This window comes from Malania oleifera, chromosome 4 (genome assembly GCF_029873635.1).
Source record: "Malania oleifera isolate guangnan ecotype guangnan chromosome 4, ASM2987363v1, whole genome shotgun sequence".
Taxonomy (NCBI): domain Eukaryota; kingdom Viridiplantae; phylum Streptophyta; class Magnoliopsida; order Santalales; family Ximeniaceae; genus Malania; species Malania oleifera.
The window spans coordinates 84,990,593-85,014,889 of record NC_080420.1 but is presented as its reverse complement, the minus strand read 5'-3'; the positions used below and the strand labels follow the sequence as shown (position 1 = coordinate 85,014,889).

Genomic DNA, 24,297 nt, shown 5'->3' with positions numbered 1-24,297 from the left:
TCCATAATCCGTAAACCCTCCAGGTAATGTCCTCACCAAGCCTTTTCCTTATGTTCAGTCCATTTTATCTTCGAGTTCTGAGTCCTCTAGTTCTGAACCCGAGTCTGGTTCCAATCCCAAGTTCAATGATTCTGAACTACCCATTGCTGTCCGGAAGGGTGTGAGATCTTGCACCCAACATCCATTGTCCAATTATGTGTCATATGAAAATCTCTCACCTGTTTTTCATGCTTTTACCTCACAATTGTCTTGTATAGAGATTCCTAATACTGTACAAGATGCTTTGAAAGTTCCTGAGTGGAAAGAGATTGTCTTCGAGGACATGAAAGTTCTTGAAAAGAATGGCAAGTCGAAGTTAGTTGATCTACCAAGAGGAAAAACAATTGCAGGGTGCAAATGGGTGTTTACAGTCAAATATAAATCTGATGGTTCTCCAAAACAGTATAAAGCTCGATTGATCGCCAAGGGATTCACTCAGACCTATGACATTGATTACTTGGAGACATTCGCCCTAGTCGCAAAGCTAAACCCTGTAAGAGTTCTTTTGTCACTTGCAGCTAATCGTGACTGGCCTCTGCAACAGTTGGACATAAAAAATGCATTTCTTAATGGGGAACTAGAGGAAGAAGTGTACATGGATGCACCTCTAGGATTTGGTGAAAAGTTTGGCACAAAGGTGTGTAAACTGAAGAAGTCCTTATATGGGTTAAAACAATCACCAAGAGCCTAGTTTCATAAATTCACTCAGTTTGTTAAAAGTCAGGGGTATACTCAAGGGCAAGGTGATCATATGATGTTTATAAGACATTCATAGGATGGGAAGATAGTGATACTGATTGTGTATGTAGACGATATAATTCTCACTGGAGATGATGTACTTAAGATGAACCGATTAAAGACTTCCCTATCATCAACATTTGAGATCAAGGACTTAGGATCTCTGAGGTATTTCCTTGGAATGGAGGTTGCTCGGTCGAAGAAAGGGATTGTTGTCTACCAACGGAAGTATGTCCTTGGCCTCCTTAAGGCGACTAGGATGAGTGGTTGTAGGCCAGTAAACACTCCAATAGATCCCAATCAGAAACTTGGAGATGACAAGGAAGGTGATCCAGTGAATACAACTCGGTATCAAAAGTTGGTGGGAAAGCAGCCAGATATTGCTTTTGCTGTGAGTTTGGTAAGCCAGTTTATGCATTCACCATACGAGAAACATCTTGAAGCAGTTTATCAGATTCTTAGATACTTGAAAAGTACACCAAGCAAGGGTTTGCTCTTCCAGAAGACCACACAGCGGAACACAAAGGCATACATTGATGCAGATTGGGCAGGCTCAATTATTGATAGGAGATCCATGTCAGGATACTGTACTTATGTCTGGGGAAATATGGTCACATGGTGAAGCAAGAAACAAAATGTGGTTGCAAGGAGCAGTGCCGAGGCAAAATATAGGGCTATGGCTAACGAAGTTTGTGAGATGCTATGGCTAAAGAGAATTCTTGAAGAACTACGGATGCCGGTGAACATGCCAATGAAGTTGTATTGTGACAACAAAACTGCCATAAGTATTGCTCAAAATACAGTACAACATGACCGCATGAAGCATGTAGAGATTGACAGACACTTCATAAAAGAGAAGATTGATAGTGGAGCTGTTTGCATGCCTTGTGTTCCTACTAAACAAATAGTCGATATCTTCACCAAAGGACTTTTCAGACCTAGTTTTGAGCTCTTCGTAAGCAAGCTGGGCATGATAGATATCTACGCTCCAACTTGAGGGGGGGTGTCAGATTTCTAGGGAATAAATTAGGAAATTCTATTTTTTTAAATCCATAATTACTATTTCAATTTCTAATAGTTTCAGTTTCCTGTTTTCTAGCCTAGAGGTCTGCTGATTTGATTTGCTGATCTTGTGGTGATTTGATTTGCTGATTTTGTGGCCTTCCTAATTTGGTGGCCTTCCTCTACTATTTATCTTGTAATCGTGTCTCTTGAAATTTAATTAGAATGGTTATTCTTCTTCTAAAAAATCCTTCAATCATCAATCAACATGATATCATCTGCAAATAACATACACCAAGGGATCTCATTTCAGATATTCTTAGTTTGTTCATCAATTATTAAAGCTAAAACATAAGGAGTCAAAGTAAAACCTTGATGTACACCTATTGTGATTGAAAGTTCTCTAAATTCACCTCCTATAGTCCTAATGCTAGTCATTACTCTATCATACATATCCCTAATGACCTCCGTATATCTACTACAAACTCCCTTCTTTTCTAAGACCCACCAGAGAACTTCCCTAGGTACTCTATCATAAGCTTTCTCTAAGTCAATAAAAATCATATGCAAGTCCCTCTTCTTTTCCCTAAACTTTCCATTAAACTTCTTAAAAGATAAATACCTTCTATTGTTGATCTCCCAGGCATAAAACCAAATTGATTTTCTGAAATCTTTATTTCTAATCTTATTCTATGTTGAATCACCCTTTCCCATAATTTCATCATATGACTCATAATCTTAATTCCACAATAATTACTACAGTTTTGAATATCGCCTTTTTTTTTTTTTTTTACATAGGTACTAATTTACTTTTCCTCTATTCTTCTGGCATCTTCTTGATTTTTATAATAGTTTTGAATACATTAGTTAACCAAACAATTCCTTTTATCCACTAAACATTTCCAAACTTTAATCAGTATTTTATCTGGTCCTATAGATTTACCACTTTTCATCGAATGTCATCTCAACTCCAAGGACTCTAATTTTGCGAATAAATCTTCTATTTTTATTCTTCTCTTCATTTGTCACTTGACTCACTTCCAAGTTCAATCTTTCATTTTGGTTTCCACTAAACAACTTCTCAAAGTATCTCGGCCACTTCTTTTTTATGTCTTCTTCTCCAATTAAGACATCATCATTTATTATTTATTTTTATTAGAAAAAGGCAGAAAATTAATTTGCTTAGTTGGGGAAAAAATTTTCATTTTTCATTTCTAGATTTCCAAATAATTACAAAAACAGAACTTTTTCACAGTTTTTTAGAATAACAAGAAATCAGAAATTTAGAAAAAAAAAAAATATTAAATAATTTCCAACGTTCCATATAAATTTAGAAAATTAAAAAACCAGGTGGCATTTTTGCAGTTGTTTGAAAAATTGGAAATGAAAAATAAAACTATTTTCCACTAGTGAAGAGTGCCAAAACTCTTTCATTTTTTATTATTTATTATTTATTTATTTACAAATCTTGCAAAACTTTACAATAAGCTGAATTTCTTTTTGGTTTTCTTTGGAAAATGAAAACTGTCAAAGGCCCAAAATTTTCAGAATAAAAATACCTTCAAAAAAATTCATTCAAAGAAAGAAGCTATCCACTTGGACCTCAAAGGGATTGTTGAAAAGGAGGTAGCTCAAGGCCTATCACTTGAAGACAATACGAAAAAAGATCTTAGGAAGATCCTGTCCAAGATTTTTATTTTATTTTTTGGCTAGGCAGACCCTGTCCAAGATTATTAACATGGAAGAGGTTGCTTGGAGACAAAACTCTAAAGCCAAGGAGACCAAAAACAAAGTTCCACCAAACAGCAACCATCAGCAAAAGATTCAAATCCACTAATCTGGTGGAAATTGATTGGGAGATCTGGAAGAAGGAACTGTTAAAAAGGCATTTGTAATGGGGACCTTTACACTAAGTCAGCCTCTTGGAGACCAAAGGCTGATCAAATCAACTAGAAAAACAAGTGCACAGTTGGGACATCCTTAAATGTTATCAAGACCTTTGCTGTCCAGTCAGGCAAACTTGTGGACAAACTGGTTCAAGATTTGCTGCTTTGATCCCCAAGAAGGTTGGGGTTAGCAATATCAAGGACTTCCAACCCCATTCCAACAGCTCTCCAGCTACTGCAATATTTCAAAGGTGCGTACTTGCAATTTAATTTCCAGTTGATATATCATGTGATATAGGTTTTAAATTTAGAAGTCACCCAACTAACCCCTCTTGTTTCGCCAGCTACCAAAACACTAATGTTAGATGCAAAAAATTTAGCATATTACCATGCATTATGCTCTACTGATCCATTCAGTATAAATTATATGTATTCATATGAACATCAGGTAGTTGAGGCAACTTGTCCAAGACTATCTAATCTCGATTAGAAAAACCCAAGATATTTCTTAGCAAAGCCCAAAACTATCTAGTCTCAATTACCAATAGCAACTTCTATTTCCACAAAATTTTCAGAAAGCTTCTCTTGAATATAACTGATGTAGAACAGAGTGAAAATTAGAAAAGAGGAAGAAAAAAAGACAGGAAGATTGGAGGAAAAGGAAGGACAAAAGGGGGAGGGAACAGAGAGAGACAAGAGAGGAAGATAGGGGAGAAGAAAGAGGGCATTAGGTTTGAAATTGCCCAATCAAAATGTAAAATCCAATTCATTACACAACTAAAATGGGAAAAGATATTCCAGATAGTAAAGTCTTGGATGAAATAGGAAACAAAAGGAAGCACTAAAGTCAGTCTAGAGATGCCTATCTTAGCATTAGTTAATGCTTAAATATTAATACAATACAAAGCTACAAAGCATATGACAGAACCAAAATTCTCCAGATTATAAATATAAAAAATATGTTCCAACCTCTTTTACTTGGCATCAATAACTCTAGCCAAATTAATAGTAATTTGAATTGATTTTGAAGAAAACTAGGTTTATTTGAGGTTCTGAACAATATATACAAATATGCTCCTACTTCCTAATTGGTGCTAGTAAAAAGCAAGCTAAGCTACAAACCTGAACTTTACAGAGAAGTAATATCCTTTTAGAGGGAACGGAACATTTGTTAAGGCCTCTTTAGGAGCATCAACAGAAATAATACTTCCCTTGATAACTGTGACTGCAGTTTGCAGTTTCAAATTTGAACCTTCAAAGAGTACTGTTCATGCATAAAAAAAAGTCAAAAAGATCAATAATGAAACATGATACCATAGTGTTCAAGCAATATTATGGGACACATAAGAGGTTCAATGCACATCCCAGTTAATATACAGATAGAACAGTGTGAATCATTCAGTACCTTGAGTTGTACCTTCCCCTACTGCATGTGCTTTTCCAGATTGTGTTTCCACATAAATGACACTTTCATTTGCACTCAGCCACGGGCCAAATACTTCATCATTCAATCCTACCATATAAAGTAAAGAAATAAGTACAAACCATATGTTAGAAATATTGCAACTGCTCACCATCCTGAAAAATATAAAGACTGATATATGGCACATAAATTCATATTAACACATGGAAAAGAAAATATTGACGTCCTACATGCTAATTACATAAAATCCTATGCTGGAGACACAATTTAGGAATGATACAGCAGATGCATTGTGTGTCCTCGCAGGATAAGCATGGCAGATGTACATTCTAGACAACAAAGAGAAGGACATGCATCCCTTCCTCCTGATACAAAGCCATATACCATGCTGAAGTCGCAATGAAATATATTTAATGCACAATGTTAGGCTAGATACATGGAGTAAAGTATTGAAGCCCCAAATAAGCCCAAGGTGAGAGAATTTATATGATTTATTCAATTTATGAACTAGTATCCTGACTGAAATGCATGGCTTTTAAATAATGGTAATGGCCCATGTAATTGTAATTGTCACAGCATAACACAACTGTCGCAGCTGTTACGTAACTGTTAACAGCCGCCATTCATGAATTCATTTTTTGCATTAGCGAGCTTCATAAAAACATATTGATTCAAATGTCTTTTATCCTAGAATCCTACATAATAATGATGAAATGATTTTTAGTAAATTTTAATCAATTTAAATATAACATATACTACAATTATTTGATTTTGACTTGTCTGATTTAGTTGGTTTTGGTGAGAAGCAGCATGGATTTTCTGCTTTTCACTACTTTATTCATTTTAAGTGAAATTCAAACTAGGAAATCATAAATATAAAGAAATATATAATATAGAATGCCATATTTTGTACTTTTTTAGACCTTAATGGAATTTTTTTTATCCAAAAAATAAAATATAGAATGGTTATATGTTAAACAAGAACAAAAATGCATACTATTTTAGTCTTTCCACTAGGCGCAAGAAAAAGTATAAAAAATAAAATAAAATAAAATTGAACGAACTTAGAGTACAAATATATGTAATTTAAAGAAAGAAAATTTTGGGTTTATTTGAACGGTAGTCATTAGAAAAACACATACTAAATGTCAAGGAAAATACACCCAAAAATGAATTTTTTAAATAAAAAAAATTCACTAACTGAAAAAACCAACTTAAAACTGAGTTTCTAAGCTTCAATAAAGGGGAAAGAAAGGAAAAATGCAAGGGACTCAAAAACCAATTTTAGCCGGTCATAGTCAATATGGCATTGTAACCAATGTCTTAAATTTTGATTTCGACACAAATTTCAAAGCTCCAAAAATTAGGAAATTTCGACGGAAATTTCGATTTCGATGTCAATTTTGATTTCGATTTGGGAAAATAGTGGAAATCAGCAGTAAAGCATGGAATTCTTTTATGAAGCTTTAGAAATGATTAATAGGCATAATAATACAAGTTTTAGGATTAATATATTACAAGTAAATACATCTATGTTGTGTATGAGGTGAAGAAGTTGTAATATAATATGTGCATCAAACATATTTGTAAGATAATGTACATTAAACATATTTAGTGAATCAGTTAATACAAATGAAATGCATAAGTCATTTAAATATTATTTATTATACAAATTATAATAATTTAGACATGAAAGGTTAAATAAAATGTTGTAGGTTTATTTTTCATAAAATTTCAAAAGCACTTGTAATAATCTTTTGTTTGGAAAAAAATAAATAAATAATTTAAGGGAGAAATTTTACTTCACTCCTAAATCACTCATTTGAATTTCCAGGAAATTTCATTGCATAGCCCAAATTTCGACAAGTTTTGCAAAAATTTTGAGATTTCGATCAATTTTGGATGATTCGTTGAGATTTCGATGGAAATTATGCAACACGAAAATCAACTGCTGTTTCGATTTGGAGGGTCACGGAAACTGGAAATGATGGAAATTTCGACAAGTTCATGGAAATTTAAGACCATGATTGTAACAACCCATAACAGCCTGTAACAGCCTACAACAGTTCATACCAACTGTAAGGTACAGTAACAGTCCGTAACAGCTGTTACAGTACATGAATGGACTGTAACGGACTGTTACAATACCATAACGGCCATTAAGGTTATGAATTGGACCACCTTCGAGAAATCACCTTGTAATGGTCTGGGAAGCCACTGATACTGTTAAGCAATGGCTGTTATGCACTGATTTTTAAAGCCATGCTGAAATGTTAATGGAGAATGAACAATCATGGTCACATGACAAAGTGGAAAACAAATAAATTTAGTCTCCCAAACACCTTCCATAGAGAAGAAATATCACATCAAATATCTGCAAGAATAATCCCCTGAAGAATCCAAAGACCAAAATCTACCATAACTCCTGGGGCTATGGCAACACTTTAGTCAAATGAGTAACAAAGACAGCTCCTCCACCTCCCTATTGCTCAAATCTTTTTTAAAATGAAAATTCTGAGAAAATGAATCCTCTCAAGAACAAGAAAAGAGGAAATCACATCATTATAAGGGGAAGAAAGGCAATAAAACCAAGCATATAATCACTCCTCACCTCTACACTTGACCAAAAATTCCCTCACTATCTTTTGACTACCCCTCCTGAAATATTAAAAAGAGAAAAAATACAATGGAACAGTAGAAAGGCTTGTCTAAATAATAGTAATTCTACAACCCAAAGAAAACTAAGATCTTTCCCACCCATTCAACCTCTCTGCTACCTTAGTCACCAACGGATCCCAAAAGGCTAATCAACAAGGCTTACCACCTAAAGGGACTCCTAAATACATTAAAGGCCAGTCTAAAACACTAGAACTAGCTAGGGAGGTCAACACCAAAACCCTCTCAAGGCTAAAATTAGTCGGATTAACACCACTTGTCACCAAACTAATTCCTAGACTAGAGACTCAAAAACCTGCACAATAGTGAGAATGTAAAAGATTCAACATGGTCCACTAAGAAAATAATGTTGTCATTCATAGATGTCAAATCGAGATTCAAATCGTGAATCAAAATTCCAGTTTTGAGATTCAGGAATTGAGAATCGAATCAAATTGTAAGATTTGGTACAAATTTCCAAAATCAATTATAAATGACATACATATATTGATATACAAACAACGAGAAAAATAGTAAAAATATATATTAATTTTGACAATAAAAACTCTTATTTCATGTGTATGCTTTCCCTAAACAAATTAAAAGTAAGAGAATAAGTCAGGAAACGCACTTTATGTTGTTTAAAGGAAGGAATAAGAAAAAAGAATAAAAAGTTGAACTTTGGATGTTCATCAACACTCAAAAAAATAATATATTTCATGGATATTCTTTCCTAGATTAAAAATAAAAAAAAATAACCCAAAAAATGACAATAATTGAACAAACTATTAAAAAAAATCAACTTTTGAACCTTAACAACACAACGAAACAAGAGTATCACCTTAGCCGGTGAGTTTTCCATTGCTTCTTCTCAATGGCAACACACTATAATCCTAAAGTGAAGATTTCGTGAAGAAAACATCAGACTTAATGTTCTATTATCTCCACCTTTTTTAGAACAAAACTGACATAGACAAGGAATAGAAGGTAATTGTATAAAAATAAAAGCAATATAAAAAAACGAAAGAAATGCTGTTTTTGGGGTTTCAAACTAGCCGGGTTTGTCACAATATGATAGGTCTAGAATCATGTGAATCAATAGATTCAGATCGAATCTTTAGATTCACAAAGGTGTATCGATATATTCACAATGATTCATTTTTTTAAAAAATTTGCTAGTAAAATTCGGATCAATTTGGTGTAGTAGTGATATGAATCTTATTAACTGAACTGCGAGTCATGAGATTCTAACAATTATGGACTGTCATTTGCAAACTAAAAAAGAGACACTCCAACCTCCTTACCCACTTTAGTACCTCCCACAACCCCCAATATACAGTCCTATCAATCATTCAACTCAACATATCCACCGCATGACAAAAAGGAAGGCAGGTAATGGATTCCCTTACCTAAATTCCCAATAAGTAAAACAATCTTTAAGCTGTCATTGATAATCACATAGAAATAAGCATTAGACAGACACCACTGAATCCAACTCCTCCACCCAACTTTAAAGCCTTTCCTTCTAAGCCCCTTATCCAAGAAATTCAAATTAAACCTATCATAAACCTTCTCGAGATCAAATTTAGAAATAATATCTCTTCTTCTTAAAATGAACATCCTCCATTACCGCATTAGCAACCAAACTAGCATCCACAATGTGCCTTCCTCCAACAAAAACACTTAGCAATAGAAATATTATGACTAAGTACAAACCTCGCAAGCTCCTTAGCTATGATCTTATGCACACTAGATACTGAGCTAATAGGGAAAAACTTCAAAACCCAAATCAGCATGTTCTTAGGCACCAGTATAATGAAGGTCAAATTCACACTCTTCCCCAAATTTCCATTTCCATGAAACTCAAAAAAAAACTTCATCAAATCCTCTCTTCACCATGTCCCAACACTCCTTTAAAAATAAATAAATAAAAAGCTGTATCACACCCATTAGGCCCAAGACCTTGCCCCTCTCAAGACTAAATACCACCATCTTAACCCACTTGTCCTTAAAAGGCCTATCCAATTACGACATTTAAATATCAGATATAAGGCTTCACCTCAGCTCCTCAATCATAGATCTTTCCCAATGAACAAATTTTTAAAAGCATCAATGACCTCTTCTTCTTTCATCCACTCATTTTCATAATATAATTATGCCTTATTTGCCCATTACCACCTTGTGAAAAAATATAGAATTGTAATTCCCCTCCCTAACCCATTTAAATTTAGTTTTTTGCCACCAACTCCCTACCTTTTCTAAAAGAACATTCACTAGCTCTTTCTTCAAATTTTCTATTCTCACTCTCTCCTCTTTAAAGAACCCTCCTCCATCTCTTTCCTATCTAACATACTCAGCTCACTCAACACGCTCCTTTTTATATCACTAAATACTTCCAAACCAACAACATGACTACTACTCCAAGAGTGCTTAACCAAATTATGAAAACCATGACAATCCATCCACATATTATCAAACTGACATGCAGTAGGGCGCCATCTAACCTTTCTCACATCTCGTTAGTGATACAGCCAATTTAGAATCATTGCCTAAAGGACATAGCAAGTTAAACCCAATCTCCTCTAGAAGGCCTACGGATCTCAATTGTCTCTCTCACCCCAAGAAAGACCAATAGTAATATTATTTCTCCTTTTAGTTTCCTCCCTTGACACAGACAAATAAAATAAATTAGGTCACTTCTTGGAATGGGAAGAATACCTTTCACAGGCTTAGAATGCATTTGAGCAATTATAGAAAAGATCAAGGTTTAATCTAGACCCTTGTCCAAACTACCGTCAGAAAAATCAAAAGCTGAATGAGAATTAAAAAGAACAATAGCCAAGGATCCTCCCTCAACTGCAGCATCTTGAAGGCTAGTATCTTCCTTCAAATGGCAAACACCAACCTGTACATTCTCAATATCAGACTCATTATTCCTCTCAAAATGGATTATCTTCCTAGCAGCTTTGGTGAAATGCAGGAACACCCATGAAATCTACAATCGGAAACAATGGAGGTTTTGGTCAAAATATAAATATCATGCGTCAAGCCCCTTCTAGCTAATCAACATCAAACAGAAAATGAAAAATTGTAAACCTAAATCAACTCCATGGCTAATTGCTCACTGAAGGACACATGCTCTCCCTATCTAGCCACCCATAGAAAAAGATAGCAGGATAGACAAGACCAAGCATCAACAGTGATGGTCCCATCCAAAGATATATATACTTTTTTGGTGAATAAATGTTTGTGACTCCTTAAAAATGAATTGACAGTGAAAATTTTTCAAGAGTCATACTAATTAAAGAAGCATGCTCACCTTAAAATACATGGGGAAAAAAAAAACAAGAAGAAGAAGAAGCCAGTTTCTTTTTTTTTGGGGGGGGGAAGGTCTATATGTGACTATATACCTTTGTATGGTATACAGGATGATAATTCATACCATACTTAATTGCATATTTGTGGATATTCAGGGTGTGCAGCTTGTTATACTAAAATATTTCATCAATGTCTATTCATAGGAGTTGCTCACCCTAGCAGAACCCCTTGGATCTCACGAGTTAATGTACCTTCCCTACATTTGTTTGCTCTTTTCTTCTATTTTACTACAACTTTATTTATTGCTCTGTCTCTGAGCATATCAGATCTGCTTTAGAATCAGGCTGCACAAGGATGTTTTCCACTCCTCTTTGTTTTCTTTCTCCCTCTTATACGCACTTCTTTCCAATCCTGCAGTTCTGATCACCCAGCCATCTTTTAGCTTAGTTTCTTTCTGTGGCAACTGTAATTGGTTGCTAGTGATAATGCAAGTATGTTCAAAAAACACTGCAAAGAAATGATAGATAATGCCTGCCTTAAATCTACAGTGCTAGTATGGAACTGTCTTTTGCACTGAACTGCTCCTATTTGTGTTCCTCAGTCGGAACCAGTTGCTCTAGATTCCCTCTTTCTTTATAGCTTTCCAATAACTTGAGTGGTATAATAAGTGCCTTCAGTAATTGTTTTCTGGGTTAGAGAAATCATTGTGTGCTGCTGCAAGCGGTTGTTTACTGGTAATTGGTTGCTGGAGGAATTGCTACTTTTTTACAATATTTTCTTGACCTGTGGTGGTGATATCTAGGTCCCAATTATATTAGTCTGAACACTGAAGTGCTACCAGCTGCTACGGCATAGTTTAGCAAGTCACCAAGTCTAAACCATCATTTCAGGACATAGGAGATTCTTTAAATGACTAAATGTACAGATCATCAATGCGGATTGAATGGTACCTACTATCTGTTATGGGCACAAGAAGTGAAATTTATATATGGGCTAGAGACGAGTTATATTTTTTGATTGATGATCTACCTACGAATCACTCAGGAGTTTACAGAAAGGAGGTAAGAAAACCATATGACAATGCTGTGACTGTGGAACAGTATGAGGCATAGCATTTCTAATAATGTAAACCTTTGTGGCAATGCCAAGGTGGAACATAAGTGAAGACATTTTCTCAGGATAAGAACATCTCCAGAGTGAATCACTTATTTTTACACATGTTCATCTTAAGTTGAACAATTAAAGAGTTAAACATATATCAACCACTTGCTGATGATTTGGAGTAGTTAAGGAAGCAGAGTCAAATTTCTACATGGCTAAGTTTCTACCTGGTTAGGATTATGTGCAAGGTCTTAATTTTCAATTTCAACTAGGGTTTTTGAGGCTTCAAAAGTATGAAATTTTGATGGAAATTTAAATGTCAACGTCAATGTCAATGTCGATTTCCATTTTAAAAAACTATGGAAATTTGTAGTGGCAAGGGATTCTTTTATGGAACTTTAGAAGCAATTAATAGACACAATAATGCAAGATTTAGAGCTACACATTATATACAAAATACATCAAGCACCACAAGCATGTGTCGTATAAGGTGCAATAAATATAATATTATAATCATATTTATTCAAATAGTATAAATGAAATTGATAAATCAATTAAATATTATTTATTATAAAGATATATATAACTTATTATATTATTATTTGAAGTTGAGATAGCACTAAAAAAATGAGAAGTGGGAAATCTATAGGACCAACTAAAATAGCAATTGTTGTTTTGAAATGTTTAGCGCATAAAGGAGTCATTTGGTTAACTAATATGTTCAACACTATTATAAAACCAGGAAAATGCTAAAAGAATGGAGGAAAAGTACATTAGTACCTGCGTACAAAAACAAAGGCGATATTCAAAATCGTAATAACTATCATGGAATTAAGATTATAAGTCATACAATGAAATTATGGGAAAGGGTAATTGAACAAAGAATAAGATTAGAAACGAAGATTTCAAAAAATCAATTTGATTTTATGCCTAGGAGATCAACAACAAGAGCTATTTATCTTTTAAGAAGTTTAATGAAAAATTTTAGGAAAAAGAAGAGGGACTTGCATTTGGTTTTTGTTCACTTAGAGAACGCTTATGATAGTACCTAAGTAAGTTCTTTGGTGGGTTTTAGAAAAGAGGGGAGTTTGTAGCAGATATACGGAGGTCATTAATGTATGATAGAGTAGTGATTAGTGTTAGGACTGTAGGAGGTGAATCTAGAGATTTTTCAATCACAATAGGTGTACATGAAGGTTCTACTTTGACTCCTTATCTTTTTACTTTAGTAATTGATGAACTAACTAAAAATATCCAAAATGAGATCACCTTGCATATGTTGTTTGCAGATGATATCGTGTTGATTGATGATAGTAGGAGCGGAGAGGACTCTAAGCTAGAACTTTGGAGAGCAACATTAGAGTCTAAAGGGCTCAAGTAGGAATAAGACAAAATATATAAAATGTAATTTCAATAATGTAAGGAGTAGAAATAGATAGAAGATTAAACTTGATAATCAAGAGATTAATAGCACCGATAGATTTTGGATCTATTATGCAAGATAAAGGGGAAATCGAAGAAGATGTAGTACATAGAATTAAAACAGGTTAGGTAAAATGGAGTAGTGCGTCAGGTGTGCTGTGAGATCATAAAATACCCTTAAAACTGAAAGGAAAATTTTATAAGACAGCTATAGGGGCAGCTATACTTTATGGTTCAAAATGTTGGGTAACTAAGAAACACGTACAAAAAATAAAAGTTGCTGAGATGCGAACATTAAGGCGGATGAATGGTAAGCATTAAAAGATAAAATAAGAAATGAACATATACACAATAATTTAGGCATAGCACTAATTGAAAACAAGATAAGGGAGGGCAGCTTACATGGTTTCAGCATTTGAAATGCAGGCCTGGTAGAACAACTATAAGGAGGAGTGAGTGAGTTATTGTGTCTGGCATGAAAAGGGATAGGGGCAAGCCTAAAATAACTTGGAATGAGGTAGTGAGGAAGGATTTATTAGCCTTTAATCTAATAGAGGAAAATGCTCTTAATCCGGTAAATTGGCAAAAAAGGATTCATGTAGCCGACCTCACCTAGTGGAGCCTAAGGCATGTTGTTGTTGTGACTTCTTCTTCTTGTTGTTGTATTTAAAAGTTTGAAAGCCATTCATACCTTTCTCGTAATATAAAAATACATATATATATATATATATATAAATTAAAATAAATTTCAAGATTTCGATATATTTTGAGCAATTTGTGGAAATTTCAATGGAAGCAAAAATTGACTACCATATTCATTTTGAGGGTGGTGGAAAATGGAAATTTCAGGAGAAATATCACGACTTTCATTGAAATTTAAGAGCATGATTATTAGGCTATAAAGAGCCAAATGACACCCTGCCTGCTTTTAGAAATCTGTATATGCCTGAATTTAAAGGATGACAAAATCTGAGTCATCCACAATATATGCTTCTACATATTCTATGGAGAGTTCTGCTCTCATTTCTTCCACTGATGCACAAGATCATCAAGGAGCAGGCCACAATATTAGGGGGAGCTGTGGCTGTGGACATTGCATTCAGCCAACTCATATCTGTCATCATTGTGCCCAAAAACATCACACATGTGACAAGTAGAACAAATATGTGACTGGTAAGCCTCCCACATCAAATGGAACTAGTGTATCTAGTAGGGACTAGGTAAGAGTACACCAAGTTATTGAAGATGCTACAGCAGTTACAGAGTAAACAAACATCTACCTCTACCCCAATAGTTACCCTTGGCAACTGAAGAGAAACCAGGTCAGATCACCCACATATACAACTGCCTAGTTTCCACTTCAAGCTATCCTAGTTTCCCAGGAGCATCTAGGCATATGAAAGGAAACTCAAGAGGCTGAGACATTCACTAGATTTGATAAGCTGCAAGATCATCCTAATTTATTCTACCTCAACTGTCAGTCGAGGGACTATAACTCCTAACCATCACAGTGCAGACTGGGGCAAACACATGGCTTAATAAAGCCTCATGCACCAGCCGCGCAGTTGATGTAGTTGGCCTTATTTTGGCACATGGCTAGGCTTCTAGCAATGAAATTTCAAGGGGCTACACAGCATTTTCTGTGGGCAACTGTAAGGTCATGTTTGCATAATCAGAAGGAAATCCTATAGTTCTGAACTGGCAGTGGCATCCACGCTTTTACTACTGGCTGCGATGTTTTCAGGTGAATGCTGAAGTTGTGTCAAGGCTTTGGTGGTGCTGACAACCCTCCTACAGCAGCAGCGATGCATAGGGGTGTGAGGTTTAGGACTTGGTTTGGCCGTGGCTGCAACACTTAGGGTTTTGGTCTCGGGATCATGTTCTCATACCTTGCTAAATTGTTGTGTCGCAAGACCTAAAGCACAGTGAGGCCTCTCTTTTTATTTATAATATATGCCAAGCACATCAAAATGGCCATATAATATCCTCACTAACTCTTAGTTACTAAGATAGGTAATAACACTACATAACCAATAACAATTACAAGAGCAGGGGTTCTCCTGGAACATTCCCAGTTAGATTATAATTGTCAACGGACAGCAAAAGCTTTGCTGCCCACACTTCTTTCCTTATTTCAGCCCACAATTATTTCCTTATTTCTCCATTCATTATTTTGTACAGTTAGCATACATTATTTGACAGATTATAGTTTACATATATGGGGCTAGAATCATGCGGGAACTTATTTGCTTTCCATTGACAGATTATAGTTTACATTTATAGGGCTAGAATCATACAGGAAATTATTTGCTTTCCATGTATAGCATTCTTGTAAAGTCTACATAAAATATACAAAACTCAAGGCCAAAATTTGGCCATTCACACAATACTTTGACATGGTATTAGAGCCGACTGCTAATTTTTTTTCTTTTCCTCAAATTTTTTTGTCTTCCAGTTTCGGAGGCGTCTCTCGTGCCTTTCAGTCAGGTCTATGTTGACTAGTGCTGCGCCCAACAAATTTTTTTTTTTTCGGTATTTCTGTGGCTGTCTTGGGTCTGTTCTCTCCTAGGATTTTTTTTTTTTTTTGTGTTCTGGTTTTCGGCATTTCTGAGGCTCGGTACCTATCGGCACAGCCTTAATCTTGATTTCTCAGCAACTCTGTGACTGAGTGGCTGTCGGAACAGCCTTCTGTTGTTGTTTCTAGTGACTATTTATCCTTGTGATTCTCGAAGCAGTAGTCTTAGGGTATTGGAGGTGTTGTGTGACGCCCCTCTGCAGTTTTCTTGGTTCGCGATTTATTTTTTTAGTGCAAGAAGGTCGATCTCGGTTTTCTTTGCACCTGTGATGATTTATTTTTGGGCTTCTTGATTTTCTGGTACTGTTTGTCTTTCGACACAGTTTGCTTTTTGGTAATTTTGTTTCTGTCTCGGCTTTTTTTTTTTCCTTTATTTAGCATGGACTCCGCACTTGTGTATGCCAAGTTTACAGACAACAATTATTCTACGTGGGCTTTTCAATTTGAACTTTTCCTTAAGGGAAAAGATCTTTGGGATCATATTGATGGCATGGATTGTACATCCAATCTTGATAAATCTAAGGATTCAGCGTCTTCTCCTTCATGGGTTGTGCTTGATGTTCAAATTATGTTTTGAGTTCTTGGCTCGGTTGAGCCTAATAACTTCCGCAACTTGCGGCCTCATCGCCCCATCATTTTCAATTAGAGCATGCGATTGCCATGTTTCAACATGACAATCGTTCCATCCAAGACTATTATTCAGCGTTACTGACTCTTTGGAACGAATATTCTTATCTGGTTACCGCGGGTGTTCCTATTGCTTCTCTTTCCATTATTCAACGTCTTCACGGGACTAGTCATCGTGATCAGTTTGTTATGAAACTCCGCCCCGAGTATGAATCTGTTCGCCCTTCTCTGCTAAATAGCTCTCATGTTCCTTCTCTTGATGTTTGTTTAGTGAGTTCGTTCGTGAAGAACAACAACTTAGTACTCAAGTTACTCTGGAGCAATCTCATGGTAGTTCAGGGTCCGTCCCTGTGGCTTATGCTGCTCAACGATGAGGACCGCCTACGCATTCTAGCAACTTGCAGTGTTTTTGCAGCAAGGAATTTGGGCATATCTCTACTAATTGTTCCAAGAAATACTGCTCTTATTGCAAGAAGAAAGGTCATATTATCAAAGACTATTGTATCCGCCACAGAATCGTCATGCCCAGGCATTTCAAATTTCTGTCATTGTACCCCCCACAGTGACTTTTGCGGCCCCTAGCTCTTCTTCAGGTGACTCCTCTGTTCCTGCACCTCCTGCCGCGAGTTGCTGCACACCCGAAATGGTGCAACAAATGCTAATTTCAACATTATCAGCAATGGGGTTCCAAGGTAACAATTCAACTAAACTCTAGTATATGGACTCGGGTGCCTCTAATCACATGACAAATAATCCCACTGCTCTGTGCCATGTTCAACTCTACACTAGTCAATCTGCTATTCAAACTGCCAATGGCAGTTCTTTGCCAATAGCTGCTGTCGAAGATGCCTCTTCTAAGTGTACTGATGTGTTTCTTGCTCCTTAGCTTTCCACAAATCTTATTTCTCTTGGTCAATTAGTTGATAACAATTTTTTTGTTAATTTTTCCGATGATTTTTGTGTTGTGCAGGACCAGGTAACGAGGGAGTCGATCGCAAAGGGACCTAAAGTGGGGCGCTTGTTTCCACTACTTTTTCCTATTCCAACACTTTCTTCAGTTTCTTCTATTAAGTCTTTTTCTTGTAATAATGTTTCAGATCTTAGTATGGTGTGGCATCGTCATTTAGGTCATCCCAATACTCAAATCTTATCTCATGTATTGAATTCTAGTTTACTTGGTAATAAAGAACATTCTTCTTCATCTTTTGGGCGTGCTTCTTGCAAACTTGGTAAAAGCAAAACTTGTCCCTTCCCTTTGCACGCTAGTAGAGCCTCTCAGTGCTTTGATCTTATCCATTGTGATGTTTGGGGACCTTCCCCTATTAGTTCACATGAAAAATTTAAATACTATGTGACTTTCATTGATAATCATAGCAAATTTACTTGGGTCTACTTTCTTCGCTCTAAATCTGAGGTTTTTTGTACTTTCACTGCATCTTTAGCGTATGTTGACAATCAATTTTCTGCTTCTATTAAGACATTACGCACAGATTCCGGTGGTGAATATTTGTCTACTAAGCTTTAGGAATTTTTGGCTTCTTAAGGTATTATTCATCAACATTCATGTCCCGCTACTCCCCAATAGAATGGAGTAGCCGAACGCAAAAATCGTCATCTCCTAGAAGTGGTACGTACTCTCTTGCTAGAATCCTCTATTCCATGCATGTTCTTGGTTAAGGCTCTGAAAATTGCTACTTACTTGATTAATAGTTTACCTTCTCAAGTCTTGCTCATGGAGTCTCCCTATTTCCGCCAATTTTCTAAGCAACCTAGTTACGGTAAGCTTCATACCTTTGGTTGCATATGTTTTGTTCATTTACCTCCTCATCAACGACATAAATTATCTACTCAATCTGTCCCATGTGCATTCTTGAGATTTAATGTGTGTCAAAAGGGATTTGTTTGCTATGATCCTACATTACATCGTACACGCATTTCTAAGAACGTTATTTTCTTTGAAAATCAACATTTCTTTCTTGTGTCCTCTGTGCCCTCCTATTCTACTATGGTTCTCCCCTCCTTTGAGTAGCAGTTCTCGAATCTTCATCAAGTCAGTTCTTGCTTTAAACCAGGTATTGTGTATACGAGACGCTCCCGCCCACAATCTCTTCAGGTGGCTCACTCGATATCTGATCCTAATTCAGTCGGTTGCAGCACCTCCAAAGCCTTTGGTAAGTCATTCTCCTCGAGTGTCTGTACCCTCGGATAGGTATGGGTTTCCCTCTTCCAGTTCTAGCAATTCTATTTCAGCTCGTACTGCTGCATTGTCCAATTTTGATATTCCTACATCCTACTCACGCTGCCAAGCATGATTGTTGGCGATAAGCTATGCAGGAAGAAATTGCTGCTCTAGAGACCAATCACACCTAGGACATTGAGCCTTGTCATCCCACCATTGTTCCTCTGGGTTGCAAATGGGTTTACTCAGTCAACATCCGATCTGATGGAAGTTTGGATCGTTACAAAGCTTGCCTTGTTGCACTTGGGAATAATCAAGAATATGGTGTCAATTATAAAGAGACCTTTGCTCATGTGGCTAAGATGACCACTATTCATACGATCCTAGATCTTGCTACTTCTAGTGATTGGCCATTAGATCATATGGATGTCAAGAATGCTTTTCTTCACAAGGATCTTAAAGAGTGTATTTATGTGAAGCCACCCCCGGATTTGTTTCCCTCTTTGACTTCACATGTGTGTAACCTTCGTCGCTCTCTTTATGGTCTAAAACAAGCTCCGAGGGCTTGGTCTAATAAATTTCGCACCGCTTTATTACAATATTCATTCAAGAAAAGTTAAGTATGACACTTCATTGTTTCTTCGGAAATCAAACATGGCTATTGTTGTTCTTTTGGTTTATGTTGATGATATTGTGATCATTGGTTCCGATTCTGCTTTACTTGGTCAACTCAAGACTCATCTCTTAGAGTCCTTTCATATGAAAGATCTTGGGTCTCTCACATATTTTCTTGGTCTAGAAGTGCATCATAGTCCCTCTGGTATTTCACTCAATCAACATAAGTATGGTAGTGACTTGGTGGCTACAACTGGCATTTAGGAGGCTACTTCAATTGATACTCCCATGGAATTAAATGTCAAGCTTCTCAAAGAGGAAGGTGACTTAGTTGTTGATCCCAGTTTATACTGGAAGTTGGTGGGTAGCCTTGTTTATCTCACCATTACTAGACTGGACATTTCTTTTGTTGTACATAAAGTCAACCAGTTTCTTCAGACTCATCATCTTCACTTGGCTATTGTTCGTAGGATCATACGCTATGTGTAGGGCACTTCTACCAATGGTTTATTCTTCCCTGCAGACAATTCTACTCGCCTTGCTGTTTATAGCGATGTTGATTGGGCTGGTTGTGCGGATACACGTCACTCCATCTCTAGTTGGTGTGTGTTCTTAAGTGATGCATTGATCTCTTGGAAGAGTAAGAAGCAAGACAGACTTTCTAAGTCATCTACGGAATTTGAATACCATGCAATGTCTCTTGCTTGTTCTCAAATTAATTGGCTTCAAGGTTTGCTTGCGGAGCTAGATTTTTCTGAGACCGATCCAACACCTCTACATGCCAATAATACGAGTTCTATTCAGATCACGGCCAATCCTGTCTATCATTAGCGCACGAAGCATATTGAAGTCGATTGTCACTCTATCTGTGAAGCATTTGAAGCTCGTGTTATCACTCTTCCACATTACAAATTGCTGATATCTTCACCAAGGCTCTCACTCGTCATCGACATTGCTTCCTAAGTAGCAAATTGATGCTTGTTGATCAACCCGAATCAATTTGAGGGGGGCTATCAACAGACAGCAAAAGCTTTGCTGTCCACACTTCTTTCCTTATTTCAGCCCACAATTATTTCCTTATTTCTCCATTCATTATTCTATACAATTAGCATACATTATTTGACAGATTATAGTTTACATGTATAGAGCTAGAATCATGTGGGAACTGATCTGCTTTCCATGTCATTCTTGTAAAGTCTATATATAATATACAGAACTCAAGGCCAGAATTTGGCCATTCACACAATACTTCGACAATAACTTACCTAAAAGCTCAAGTATATCAAGCTTTAACACTCCACTGCATTGCATGTGGAGAAACAAATGACAAATATAGCACACGTTATAGGGAATAAGATCATTTTTACGGCAACTTGTACAAAACCCAATACAAGAGACTCCTAATGATCCCATGTGAATCTTGGATAGAAATGGCTGTCTTACAGTCAGATCCTTTTACAAAATCCTCACTCTTCCGGCAGCAACCAGCAACAATTTCCCGTGGAAGCCTGTCTAGAAAACAGAAGCCTCCCTAAAGGTCATTTTGTTTTTGCTTCAGTTGCAACTCTCAGAAGATTCTTCCATTGACAACTTACAAAAAAAAAACTGGCACTTGCCAGCAGGTGCTACTCGTGTTTGAATAATGCTGAATCAGTCGAGCACATCCTCTTGCATTGGTCATGGACAAGACAGTTTTGGAATCTGGTCATTTCTCCAATCAGGCATTAGAGGGTTACTTCCAGAACAACGGGAGGCGAGTTATGGAATTGGGAAGGAACTTCCGCTCAAGCTAGGAAGGGAAGAAGGTTCTGTCCCTTGTTCCCCTTGCCATCTAGGGCTGTGTGGAGGGGGAGTAATAAGAGAGCTTTGAAAGGAACGGCTACCCCACTTCAAGTAGTTAAAGACCAATGAGTTAATACTGCTATCAGTTGATACCATGGTCACACTAATGAAGTCATTAATTTCTTTGACACCCTGCAGCGCAGGTGATTTTGTTTCAGTTGATTGTTCTTAATTTTGTTTCTCTTTCTCAAAGGTAAAATAAAAGGGTTTGGCCTTGGATGCTCATGAGTTTATTCTTGTAAATTCTTATTTGATCACTTAACCTGTGCTTCTAGAAGTGATGATTACATTTAGTCTTTTATTTGAAAAACTAAGGGCCTGCTCAATTGAATTTTCAGAAACAATGGATACAACAAATACAAAAAGAAAAGGCATTTGATCAGTCAGTTTTGCAAAACTGTTTAGGATTTATCATATTAAAAAAAAAAAAACACCTGCTTTTAAGATTCTATAAAAAGATGTTTTAAATGAATTTAGGTACAATCAAAAACTCTCAAACCATTTCCCTCCATTTGTTGTCTTCCCACCTTCCTCTCCCCTCACTGCTGCTGACTGCTGCATGTTTCTAAATATAAAACTTACCATATTAAAAATAAAAATCAAGATACATGTTCTTAGATCCTCAACCAAATGAGGGCTAAGCTCTCTTCAAAACTCAGGTCCCCCTACTAGTAAGAAGGCCAAATAAAGCTATATCTGTGTATATTTGTGTTCTCTGTTTTCAGAATAGGTAGGCAAATGGCTCATATTTTTCTGCTTCATATTCTCTTTCGGTCCATGTGGCATGGGAGGTTTGAAGTTCTCAAAGAAAACTGGGTTTCCCTCTTTCAGATGGACGCTTTCTACATAAAATTGTCACCTTTTGTACTCATAAGGAGAAGCTTCTTTGAAATTCTCTACTTTTTGTAGTCACTCTGTGCATTTGGTTCAAGCAATACCAAGATCTTTAAGGGTCACTTGAGCTTGCAAGAATTGGTGTGGGATAGAGCTGCATTTCTAGTTTCCTCTCTGTTCTCTTCTTTCAGTGGGTTTCCAGGAGTAAGGTTGGTTGACATGTAAAGAAATTAGCAGGCACTGTTGCATTGCTTGCCTTTTTTTATTTTTTATTTTTTAATATTTTTTCCTTCTGGGAGATAGCTTGTCACCAATAATTCTTTGTTGGTTTTCGGGGGAGGGAGGGGGGAACACTTGACAGAAGAACAATATCGAAGCTTTTAAAATACATCATGCAAAGCAGAACAGGTTATAAATTTATAATCACCAATATGTTGCTCCAAATATAAGCTAATTAAGTATTATTTAGGGCAGAAACAATAGGTGCATGAGATAAGTTGTAAGAAGATGGAAAAGAAAGCACAGATGTTGACTATGGTTGTACCTTCAATAATGAAGTTAAGAGTGCTGCCCAGGCAGAGGACTGGATTTTGAGGATATAAATGAGCCCCAACAGAGATCTGAAGAAATTAAAGGTTTAAAAATAATTGTAAGTTGCATATATACTAGAGGAAACATATATGTTAACAACAGAAAAAACAAATTTTGTCAAAAAATTTCCACCAAAATGAATATAAAAACAAAATAACGAATCAATGGAAGCAGCAATGCAGAAGTGTTTCTGTCCACTTCTGCTGTAACGACCCCTAACTTCTGATTTGTCGATATTGCACACATGAGAAAAGGCAAATCCCGAATGGGAACAAAATGAGATTAAAACAGACCTCACAAATAAACTTGTTTGAGTGCGGACTCTCCAATTCTAGCTCTCAGCAAAAGAGCTTCTAGTAATGTTTTATAGCACATAGCATTATAAATATCCAAGGTTTTACCTTAAGTTGCTCCATCTAATGATGATTTCATTGTTTTATTTATTATTATTATTATTTTTATCTGATAGATAAATATATTACAAAAGAACATAACTACAGGAAGGAGTATGCGGTATCTTCATAGAAAAAAGAGAAAGAAGAGAAATGGAAACAAAGAGAAACAAAAAACAGCAAAAAAGCAAGCAAACAATGCCATCCAATCTTGCTGAAAATCTGAGAGGCTCATCCTTTGAAGCAAACCAAAGGAAAATGCCCATAAAGAAAGAAAACCAATTCTAACCCAAAGCAGCTCAAAGCTAAATCAATTCTCAAGGATGTTAGCACTCCCCTCTAGCCAGACATTAAAATGTACTGTAAAAATAGCACAATTCAATAACCATCCTGCATCTTTCCTCTTTCCAAAACCTATGAAAAGTTTCCAAGGAATCTAGAGAAACAAATAATTTGCCAAATATCAAAACAACCTGTTCCAAATACTTCAAGCTATAATATAGAAAAATATGAGATCTCATCTCATCACCATTAGAACACATTACACAAACATCAAAGGTAAAGCCTTTTAAGGTCTCCTTACTTGAAACAGACGTTGGGTGATTTGGATCTATTCAAGACTGTCAACCAAGCAGAAGATTTGACCTTTGAGGAATTGTTAGCTATCAAAACAATCAATAGGGGGAAAAGAACAAGACAAGAAAATGAAATGTGAGAAATGGATTACAAGGAGAAAGCTCCGGGACCACATAGAGAACAAATGCTAGAATACATCCAGGAACAAGCCTGGGGCCAGGTAAATCTAATTGTTAAATCTTGTCATACATTGTTGGCCTACAACCTAACAACTTAAGCTTTTAGGTAAAATGGCATTCTAACATGGTATCAGAGCTGGTTTCCACTTACTAGGAGGTCCTGTGTTCTAGTATTGTTATCCGTGTTTATTTAGTGGAGTTTAAAAAAGTAATGTATTCCTTGTAATGGGTGTTATTTATCGTTTGTCTCTCCACATGCTATCAGGTTGCATGTGCATGGGAGTGTTAAAGCTTGATATATAT

The 24,297-nt window shown here is 36.2% G+C and overlaps 1 protein-coding gene across 2 annotated transcripts in view; it reads right to left on the bottom strand.

Moving 5' to 3' along the window:
* LOC131154248 (nuclear pore complex protein GP210) overlaps nucleotides 1–24,297 on the bottom strand; it is a 138,831-nt gene that overhangs the window by 9,332 nt on the left and 105,202 nt on the right. For both annotated transcript variants that reach the window (XM_058106901.1, XM_058106902.1), the window contains 3 exons: nucleotides 22,801–22,876; nucleotides 5,071–5,178; nucleotides 4,788–4,929 (listed from right to left, as the gene is read on the bottom strand). In XM_058106901.1, the coding sequence (XP_057962884.1) occupies nucleotides 4,788–4,929; nucleotides 5,071–5,178; nucleotides 22,801–22,876 (326 nt within the window). The remainder of the gene's footprint in view (nucleotides 1–4,787; nucleotides 4,930–5,070; nucleotides 5,179–22,800; nucleotides 22,877–24,297) is intronic.